At 36.2% G+C, this 11,671-nt stretch overlaps 1 protein-coding gene across 1 annotated transcript; it reads left to right on the top strand.

Moving 5' to 3' along the window:
* Positions 1-954: 954 nt before the first annotated feature.
* Positions 955-11,283, top strand: LOC145770862 (uncharacterized). Its single transcript, XM_082582604.1, has 7 exons — positions 955-1,074; positions 3,421-3,540; positions 4,016-4,075; positions 6,566-6,658; positions 7,997-8,107; positions 10,173-10,245; positions 10,413-11,283. Exons 1-7 carry the CDS (start codon positions 955-957, stop codon positions 10,607-10,609), a joined length of 774 nt encoding a protein of 257 aa, XP_082438730.1. The 3' UTR covers positions 10,610-11,283.
* The last annotated feature ends 388 nt before the right edge of the window (positions 11,284-11,671 follow it).

The raw sequence follows: 11,671 nt of genomic DNA on the forward strand, positions 1-11,671 counted from the left end.
TTCTGTTTTCAAATAAAGCTTCATCACATGACTGTATTATTGTGTCATGTTGTAGCGATCCATTATTGCGTCAAATAAGTTTCCTTTTCTTTAACTATAGTGAACCATTTTAACCTATATATTATTTCCTAAAGATTCTGTAATTTTCCATGTAACTTACTCCCGAGCTATAGTAAATAGGAAAAAGGCAGCAGACAATAAAATGGTATGTTTGCATTTGGCGAGAGCTCAAGACCAGACCAGACCAACAGCTCAACTCGACTCAGAAAACATTAAATTGATTGTGTGATTTTACGTAAGAATTTGGACGACTGTTAAAATGTAATAATTCGTGATAATGGTTCACTGTCCTGTATAGTTTCATAAGCCTGTTGTCGTATCCAGGCTTACACCTGGTGGTTGAACATTTAGATTAAGTGGACCGGAAGGCAAGTAAGCCAATCTTCATGTCCACCTTCAGGCATGCCTTTTAAGTGTCCTGCCAAAAACACAGCCGCATGCTCTTGAGCGGTGTCGAACCGGCGCCCTTTCGATTGCCGTTCCAGCGCTCTCACCACTCGGCTATGCAGCCGACAATAAGCCTGTAACTTTTAAACTCATTTTGATGTTATAGACCTACAATATTATACGAACACCTTTTGACAAATAAAAATTATGATTCGAGTAATAGCCTAATTGTGTGGAAATAGTTTAATGGAGTCATATAGTCAAATTTAGATAGAACTTTCATCAGGTAGTCGGACAGTCTTAATAATAATTAAAATATAAGCAGACTTTAAACAATAATTAATAACTGCTACCACATTAAAATCACTTTAAAATCACTCTTATCTTATACCTACAACAAAAATTTACCACAATGTCATCTGTATGATTCTTCTCTTAGCTTTGTTTTGAACATCCTTTAACGTTAAATAAACCAACATGCAACAACAAAAAACACAACAAGCTAACATGACGACTGCGCAACCTCAGCCTGTTGTTACTATGACAACTCAGCAACCACCGGTCATTCCATCATCCAGGACACCTGAAAGCACACAAGTTGTCCTGAAGATAATTCGTGGATTAGCGGTAAGCAGCAATTTATGATAATGAACTAATTTTCGGTTGGAAAAAGCAACTTATTACAAATGTCCCTTTTCTTGTCCAGGCTTAACTTAGCCTGACGAGCAAAAATAGTTTTCGTCACACGCCTGCTGGAACCCCCCTGAGACTGGATGTAAATATAAATCAATAATTCAATTTTTCCCCTATGTTTGCAAAGATTTAGTTCAGCTATAATTACCCGCTGGCGTATATACTGTAGCCATGATAAAACATTCGCACTGCCCAATTGTAAACTTAATTTTGTAGAGTTTTGTTTGCTGTAGAAATGAAAATAAATTATTTCCATGTTTATCAATGAAATCCTATCCAGAGCGAATTTAGCGAGTTGTTAGTATTGCTATCAGCTCTTAGATTGTTGTAAAAACTGTTCAGTTAAACAATGACACCCGAACATCATAAATATCAACTGCAACTTCAGAAAAGGAAATCCGAGAACCATCATACTTTTTCTAAGGTTTATGGAAGGGCTTTAGAAGTTCAAAGTGAAACTAGAATTTCCATAAAAGGAAATATTTTTAAATTTGTTTAACTCCATGACTAGTTAAGCTTTTTATTGTTGTTTTTTTTTCTGCTATTACCAGAAAAAAGTGCAAAGTGTGTTCACTTACAGTAGAAACTTCAAGATAAAAAGAATTTGGTTAAGAATGTTATGAAGACATACAAACATTTGCTATCAACTTGAATTCATCAAATTACATTAATCAAAACCGCACAAACTTGACAAAGTGGTCAAAATTTTGTGTGCCCATTTTACTTTGTGATGATTAAACATCAAACAAAAACTACTGCAAACATCCAACTTTTCATGATTGATTCGTCAAGGCGTTTGAGAGCAGAAAGGCGTTGTGAAAATGAAAAACTGCAATTTTACAGAGAAGATGCTTTTAAAAAAACAATTCTTTAAACAACCGGCAGCAAAACATTGATACAGAAATAAAAGAAAAAAAAGAGACAGAAATAAATTGAAGAATAACTTTGAAGATGGATATATGGAGCGTTAGATCTGGTAAAGTGGTGGAGAAGAATGTTATCAATCAATAATAGTGATTGCAAGAAAAGCGACTCTTCCGCGCATCAGTGAGCACAACCGCGTAAATCGAGACTAAAAAAAGATTGTGATAGAAATGAACACAATTTTCTTTTAAAATAAATTAAGAATTAAAACTCGAAATAGGTTTATGACCCCTGAAAAAATGTGATCAAAAATTTAAATTTGGCCGTAACAAACGTATAGGCTACTTGTATGGTAAAACAACTAATTGCGTGATTGGTTTCAAAGCTGATGCATTAAGGTTGTTACAAACAGTATAAATAAAATAATAACATTGTATTAAAAAAATAATGAAACAAATAAAAAAAATGACCAGCAAGTTTTCACGTCGTAATTTTGAAGTTCTTTAGGTAAAACTGAACTACTTCTCAAAATTAGTCATAAATGTGCCTTGTAAGGCATTTGAGTTGTTCATACACCTGCTCTACATCAACAAACCAAACAAGAAATCATTCTTACGTATTGAACAACATAGATGTCAATTAGAGAGGAATAAATCCACGAACTGGTGTGATGTTTCTTAGCATCCAGGCTTACGTTTCATGCAGAGATGTCTGGTTTCATGATTATAGATTCAGTTAAGTTGCACAGGAGAGCAGAAAAGCAATCTCCGTGTTTCACCTTCAAGTATGCCATTGCGTTTTCTCACTGTCATATACTTTTAAGCAGTGTCAAACTGCTTAAAAATGAAGCCACTTTAACAAGAAACAATTCAACTATTGCCATTGAAACCTAAAACCAATCAAACAATCATAAGCTATGTTTTCCGTGAAGTAAAAAAGGGCGAAAAGAAGATGATACAAAGCAAATTAAGTGATGAATTATCTGTTAGCTGAGGGCTAGAACACAGCCATTTCCATGGCTGGTTTGATTACCACACCTTCCATTGGGCTACTTTTTTTCTTGTGTAACTACCAACTCACGCTCAAAACAAGAATCAACTCTCTGGTTGAGTGCTAGAAAGGTCACAATTGGACGGTAGCCTCTTATAACATGTTCTCATTGGTTTGAGGTTTCAGTGGCATAGGCTGAATTTCTTCATGTTAAAGTGGCTTCCCTTTTAAGCAGTGTCAAACGGACGCCGTCACAAGCGTCGTTCTTGGATTCACTTCACTAAAATACGCAGCCTACAATGAAATGATGAAATTTGGTCTAAAAATAAAGAAAAAAGAAGAATATCACTAGCAGGAAATAAAACAAGAAATAGTTTTTCCAAAATGTGTTTCTTTCACCGTTTTCACACTTATTTACCTTTATAGATATCTCAACTTGTAATGGGATCCCTTTCTATTCTTATTGAAATCGTCCTGATTGTATTGGCAAGCAGCAGATATTGGTATGGTCAAACCATTGGAGAAGGACTATGGTGTGGTGCATGGGTAAGTTTGTTAATGAACGATCATAAAAAACCGTTTCTAACGTGTTCACCAATCTTTTAAAAATTCGAATTTGATGTAACTTTTTTTTGCAGTCTGCAAGTATGCATAACTTACAGGAATAACCTATCTGACACTTTGTCAGTCCAAGTAGCAGTGGCGTACGGTAACCATTTGTTAAGGTCTTCAAAGTTTTTTTTAAAAAGCTTTAAACGTATGCTTTATTTGCACAGCGTGACATGATCTGAACAGCTATTGAACAAAATGCAAACCTGGTGTGTGTTTGAAGCCTGCTTAAAAAAAGAACACCAAAAAAATTTGTCATCGTACGGCACTGGTATAAATCATCAAAACCAACTAACAATTTATTATTTGCTCAGTTAAAAAGTGTTATAGTAATAGAAAGTACTTTTTTTGTAGTAACCTGGTTATCTGACGCAACAAGATAAAATCTTTGGTTTTCTTATTTATATTATAGATTATTGTTGCCGGTGCACTTGGCATCTCTGCATCAAGACAAGTCTACAACAGATGCTTGGTGAGTTGGTCCGTGGAAGTCAACAGCTCAACACTTTTGTTGAATCTGAGGTTTCATGAAGTCAACATAACAAAATCACATTGAAAAATTGTTTATTCTTGAGCAAGATCATTTATCATTCAAACTATCTTTCTGTATTCTAAGAGGCCAATGCAGTTCTACACGTCGTCCAATTCTCTCCAGAGTTGTTTGAAGATTACTTTGGGCCCGTTTCCAATGAGATCCCCAAACGCCGAAATTTGACATTTATACACAACTTTTAGAAATTACAAAAATAAACTACCTCATAGGAAGAGTAAAATGCAATAATATTTGTAAAATCATCACAGAAGGTAGTTTTATACTTTTTCCAACAAACTAAATAAGTTATTTTTAAAAAACAACTGATCAGATTCAAACCCATTATAGAAAAAGAATATGTGTATTTTTTCTAAATTGTAAGATTCTAGAAATCATTTCGGTCTAATCTAAAATTAATGCAGTGGGATGGCGTAACGGATAAGGCGTTGGCTTTCCAATTATGCAATCCTGGTTCGACTCCCGGCTTCAGCTGGTTGCCGAAAACACCGCTCACCTCTACTCAGGTTGTAATACATTGGGTGGGCGTAGTTGCTGCAGGAAAGGCGGCCGAGAGAAAGGAAGTGGTCACACTACTCTCCTTAGTGCCGAAGGTCTAGGACTATGTGAACGTTATCCTCTCATACCCAACACTTGAATCACGTATGGGACCACTTTTACTTTTACCTTTAATCTAAAATTACTCTTGACTCCTGTCAACGCTGTTACTTATCCTTGATCCCTGCCTAAGACTTTTGAATGCAAGAACTCATTACTTTAACCCTATCTGTAGCGACACGGGTTTTATGAGGACGACCCACGCTAATAGTAAAATATTTTTCACAAGGAAATATGCTAGAAATGTGAAATTTCTTGACTTTTAGTTTGTGTTCTTTGCGTATTTTCTAAACCTACACTGGTCATTTTTCTACCTTCCTGCCCTTCACAATGAGCAATTCGTCTCAAGTGGCTAGACCTTTTCGTGCAATGCTAGATATATATAACTTAATGTAAGTGCAATGTAAATGTTAGTGCAATTACTTTGAAACATAAAAACGCTCAAAAATGCCTTATATTTATGAGAAAAAGTATTTTTTTGTATAGTTTAGCATTACTTTTTTATTATAATTAAAAATTTCAATTTTGAAGCTATTTTTGAGAAAGTAGAATAAAAACCGACTTTCTGGCGTCTTTTCATCCCAAACACTTTATTTCAATAAATTTGTTGGGTAAAAATTTAATTTCTATACGCACAATACGCATGGCCATCATCTGGTAAAATATTTTGGCTCTGTGAATTTCATAGCTAAATAGCACGTGACTTGCTTTCCGCGTACGAAAACAGCTCGTCGGTAGGGTTAAAGGTTTATATTGCATTGATTTAATGTTCCCCTATGTAATTGCATGAAATCGGAAATGGTTAATTAACTAACATTAAAGACTATCAGATTTGGAATTCAAAAAGTAGCCTGCTGCATGGCCACCTGGAGATGTGGCTTGATTTGTCACATTTTGCAGATTTTGATTACAGCGACTGCTAGTGCTTGACAGACATTTTTTGAGATGTTTTTACTTTTTGCGGTTTCCTAATGACAAAAAACTTTTTTGTTGCCTTGGGGAAGCAGTAGCAAATGAGAAAAAGTAAGTTAAAAAACGCAAAATCAGACTGTTATTGAAAATTAACAGTCTGATTAAAATCTACAAAAGCAATTTTTTTTTGTTTTTCAACATGTGAGGATGTTAAAACCTATTGTATCATCTGGGGAAAAGAATAAAGAAAGCGTAAAAATCTAATTTTTAGAAAAAATTATTTAAACGTTCATCCAAAGTTAGAAAATCTTGGAAATTTCTGCAAAATGTGACAAATCAGGCCGCATCTTTAGGTGGCCATGCCTGCTGTAAGGTAGTTGACATATCCTTCATTTAACAAACAAAATCTTTAATCGGTGACAGGACAACTAAAAGATATGTTCAACGGCCACTCTCTTCTTTGATGTAATAGCAACGCCATTGGTGCTAAAGCGCCGAAACAATACAGTAGTCCCCTCTTATTAAGCCCTCGGTTAATAGGCCCACCTGCTTAGTGCTTATTCAGTCCAATTTGTTCCGGTCCGAATTTATTGAAGATATAGGAGCGGCAGAGAATCGTCTCCCGCATAATAGTTCTACCTGCTTAATAAGCCCAAACCCGTCCGGTCCCAACGCTAAATAAGCCTTGACTACTAAATCATGAAACAAAAAACAAAAAACTCGTCAAAGTATTGTAGATTTGAAACCAGTAAAATGCCATTTTTACGCACTTGGGCCGATGAAACATAACTTAGATTGTGATTGAATAAAATTGCAAAAAATGGAAAAATCTCAGGAGTACAGCTTTGTTTTCAATTTTTGTGTCCGCACCCTTGCTGCATCAACTTTTATTTTAAATTGCAGATAACATGCCTCTTAGCCTTCAGCATAGTTGGAGCAGTGTTTTCTACCATGCATTTTGGAATCAGCGTTCGATATATCTTTATTCAATGGTCGGTAAGTGAAACATCTAATAGATTTTAAAAAACGAAACTCTAATTGCTTAGATGAAAATTTATTAGAACAGATTGCACTGTAATGTGAGGAAGTGCTTCAGTAACATTTACTGACTGTAGTGTTAAATACAAAAATGATCGCCTGAGGATTAGGCTAAGCAAGACAGAGCCTACAAGTAGAAGTAAAACTTCAAGCGTTTACGATACATTCAAAATCAAAACCTTTACAATGAATATTTTAAGTGTCAAGAATCTTGGTTTGATTCACATTATTGTTTGTTAGACATAGCGAGACATTGATTGTATCCGTAGCTCAGTTAGCGCTAACCAACGATAGCTCAGTTTGTTAGCGTTTGACTTCTGGAAAGAAAAAACTTCAAGATAAAGCGGCGCAGGTTCCACTCTCGGAGTGTGCGTTTGATCAACGCACTCTAAGGACTGCTCTCCATTCAGCGGCACCCAATGGATGGAATAATTCCCCGGCAACAAGACTTCAACAATCGGAAAACTTCAGTCTGTGGATCTCGGTGACCGGGCCTGCGTCAGTGATGGAAAGCCTCTAGAACAGGGGTGGGAAACCTTTTTAGTATTGCGGGCCACAAAAAATGAGAAATAACACAGGCGGCCACTAAAAATTTCGAAATTTTATCCAATCATTCAGGAACATTCTGCCTTCATCACCAATCTTTCTTTTCTTCCAGAAGCCATTATACAACGTAACATTTTGCTAATTTGAGAAGTAGGCTACTCTGCAAAACACTTTTCACAAACGGCATAACTGACCGATTAAAAATAACTGGTCTAATTGTGATGGTCACATTGTGACGTACACATTGTTGTTACAAATGTACTTCTATGATGGATTAACTAGTCATATAAGGTCATTCGCTATAGACCGAGAATGCAGAGCCAACTCTTTTTTGAGCTATTGTTTCAATATATTTTGGGTAAAGAAATTTTTGAAGCGGGCCACATGGAACAGTCACGCCGGCCGCATTCGGCCCGCGGGCCGCAGGTTCCCCATCCCTGCTCTAGAAGTATGCGAAACTGCCAGGATTAAGCTCTTCAAGAAGCTTTCCCAGTCCGAGGATAAAGGTTCAATCAATCAACAAATATTGTTTTAGCACGTTACATACAAAATTTCGCTTTTTGTTTTTGACTGTTTTTTTTACTGATAGCAGCTTAGGCTATACAATTGGTATTTTCACTCCGTATTTTTCAACATGTTCTTTTCTTTACATAGCTTCCAGTGCATCAGTGCTGCCAGACGCCGAAGGTAACAATTTGGCAGCACTGCAAAGCACTCCTACACGGTTCAAATAACCTTTTTCTCTTTCAGACAACTGGCCTTGCTTTGAAAATAATTCAAAGTCTGCTTTCGTTTGCTTCTTTGGTAGTTCTTATCGTAAGCGCTTGCTACAGTGGATATCTCATACCAGGATGCTGCCAGGTAAGTTGTATCGTAGGCTACGTCGTCGTTGTGAAACAGAAAGTTTGTAATCAACAGGTTGGTAGCATTCAGTATCTACCAAGTCGGTGAAAACCCGTTCGTTTTTAAGAAAATTTAATATGCTTGATATGTTTGGTTTTAGGCAGTTTTACAGCTAGATCCATTTCCTTGACAAACTTGTTACACTTTTAGCAGACCAAGACCTCTACCGTTCCTAGCTAACTAGGGTAGTTGTGAAAAATTCCACCTGCATAATGCACTGTTGTCCCAATATTATACCACTGACAAGTAACCTACTGCATATGCTACTGTCATCCAGGTCATCACAGGCTATCCAAAGATAGCAGACGCCACATAACCCTGTGGTCGTACAGTATACTGGATTGCTGAGTGCCGAGACGTTTCCACATGGTAGCCGGCCCTGCACACTGTGCTACGAGATCACATTAGTGTTTTGCAGTTAGTCTGTGGTTTACACAATGACAGGAATCCATTTCCTTGTTAATCATCAAGTGCGCAACCTGTTATTAGATTTCCCGTTCGAACGACAATGAAAGATGACATACTCGTGTTTTACTCTTGTTTGGTGCATTTATACTATACATGTGTCTTTTGCGAGAATCCAACTTCAAATTGGATAGAAATGTTGAATGTCCTTGACTTGAGAGGGAATTAAACCTCCATCAAGATTGTACTACGTGGCCAGTATGCCTTTTTCAACCACTGGGCCGTCTAAAGGCCATAAAGCTGCTGTTAACTGCACTCTTATTCCTTTCAATGCATGGGAAGATACCTGGGTATTAGGGTGGCTCGTTTTTGAACTTTTTTTTTAAATTCTCTCGGGGTAGTGGGGAAATGGTGCCAATGAGTGAGAAAACGCATGAGACAAAATTTGAGATTCGTAACAAATTGTCTTCAGCCTCCTCATGGGGCCCAAATATCGAAAAATGGGGTCAAAAACGCATTTTTTTTTTAAATGTTTTTAGTTTGGGTAGATACAATATTGTTTAGATATATCTAACTAACCTAAGAAAAAAAATTGGCGTCATTTGAACTATTCCTTCAGCTTCCTCACAGCTTCTGAAAATTTTTATTTTGCTGAAAATTTTGCATTTTTGTTTGTGGTTACATAGCTACAAACTTCGTTAGTGACGTAAATTCAAATAAAAGACGTCACTTTTTCCTACCAAATTAACCCAATTTCATTAAAAAATGACACAACAGCTCAGGGCAGGTCTATAAAGAGAAATACAATGACGTTTTATAGCTGGCACAATGTCTAACGCAATTATGTATCATGTAACCACAAACAAAAATGCGAAATTTTCAGCAAAATGAAAATTTTCAGAAGCTGTGAGGAAGCTGAAGGAATAGTTCAAATGACGCCAATTTTTTTTCTTAGGTTAATTAGATATATCTAAACAATATTGTATCTACCCAAACTAAAAATATTTAAAAAACAAAATGCGTTTTTGACCCCTTTTTTCGATTTTTGGGCCCCATGAGAAGGCTGAAGACAATTTTTTACAAATCTCAAATTTTGTCTCATGCATTTTCTCACTCATTGGCACCATTTCCCCACTACCCCGAGAGAATTAAAAAAAAAAGTTCAAAAACGAGCCACCCTACTGGGTATATCAGAATACACAGAAACGTATAAACAACAATGCTAATAATCTTTACGCAAAAACCTCGCAACTAGAATTTACATTGATATGCCATTAGCATCGCACTTACTTAAATTTCTTGCAGGATAGTATGGACGAAATAAGGGTATCTGGTGACTTGTAAAGTTATTAAGGCTCTTGTTCGAACAAAAATAAAAGACGTCATACTTGAGTTTCACCCTTGTTTGGGATCATAAGTGGTGCATAGGCGTACCCATGTGTTTTAAGCAAGAATTGAACTTACAACTTGATGAAAATTTTGGATGTCCTTGACTTGGACGTAAGAAAGTAAATGGGGAGGTTGAAGGTGATATGATTAGTAGCCTGCTTCATCGGCCTACAGTATTGCATGCAACTGACACAGTTGTCTATCACTTAACACAGTATGATTTTTTCAGCCTAATGCCTATGGCCAGCCTCAAGTCGTATACGTCACATCAAACCCACAACAACCAATCACAGTGCAACAACGTAAGTGAAATGATTTTGTTAAAACCGAAAGTAGCATAATATTTTACATATTGTGATGTTGGCCTATCTATGGAAATATATTTCTTCAGACATTCAAGTCTAATTGTGTTGGGGTGCAGACATTTCTGTACTTAAGCTTAATATTTGTTTTATGATCTGATTCGTAGCTGGAGTATTTGGAACACAAGGTTACGTCATACAAGGTCATCAACCAGTGCCCCAGATGGTCCAATATCCTGGAATACCAATCCAACAACAAATGGCACCAGTAGCTACTCAACATCCAGCCCATAAAAAGGAACAAGAAGCCTTGGGCTCCCAAACCGGCCAGCCTGATCATCCGCCTGTTTATTCCAATTTATAATCTTAATCAAGAACATGTTTCTTTTTTGTGTTGTGTCAATGAATTTATTAAATATCATCTGATTTCTTCTATTTGTTACTCTCTGACCTGTGTGGGTTGCATGTTGTTGTGTTCTAATGTTTGACAGTAATCTGCAAGCATAATAAAAAAATAGGCGTTAATTGCACCAAGATTGGATCACTTGAAGCTGCTTAGTAAATCGATCAAATCTGCTTATTAAGAAGTTTAATTTGTTGACTGTTTTTCGCTTTGTTCACTAATCGTTATCCGATCATTTAAATCATTGACTACTGAACCACAAATCTGCTTTACACAAACTGATCCACGATTAGCTAATCAGAGTTTAACTTAAACGGCCGCTTAAAAACGCCTATTGATGCGTATTATCCTGCTGCTACACCGACATGATATGCAGAACAAACAATTTTAAATTTTAATCATTCATTTGACCTTAATTTAATATCTTTAATAAATGAACTGTGGGAGAGCATTCGAAGCCCATTTGTGTTTGTTCTTTCTGACAAGCATTTCTATTTGCTGAAAATAATAAAAATCACTTTTTAGTTAATTATAACTGAAAAATTAGATTTTCATAAAATGCTTAATTCGATCACCATTGTCGGTTTCTTTATGCCTACTACAGTATATTGTTTACTATAACCTACTGTATGAAGACTTTCACTAAAATAAAAATTGTAACTTATCAGTTGTGATACTTTGTTACTTGCCTGCAAACCTACAACTTCTTGAGCAAAAATTGTTAATTAAAAATATCACAATCATCCTACTTAACAAACATCATGAGCAAGGAGCATGATCAGGAGCAAGGAGTGTGATATTTCTGCTTAAAAAAGTTTGCATTTGATCAGTTGCATATGAAGAGAGGATATTATGTCATGCACTTCCACCTCCTCCTTCAAGTTTTTTTAGTAATTCAAGAAAGTGTATTTAATTTGTTTTGGTTAGCACAGTCAAAAGCAATTAATAATGTTGGTATAGGCTAAGGCAGGGGTGGGCAACTTGCGGGTTTTTAGCTTCTCTGAAACGGCTTCCTTTGGGATT

This window comes from Aplidium turbinatum, chromosome 5 (genome assembly GCF_918807975.1).
Source record: "Aplidium turbinatum chromosome 5, kaAplTurb1.1, whole genome shotgun sequence".
NCBI lineage: Eukaryota > Metazoa > Chordata > Ascidiacea > Aplousobranchia > Polyclinidae > Aplidium > Aplidium turbinatum.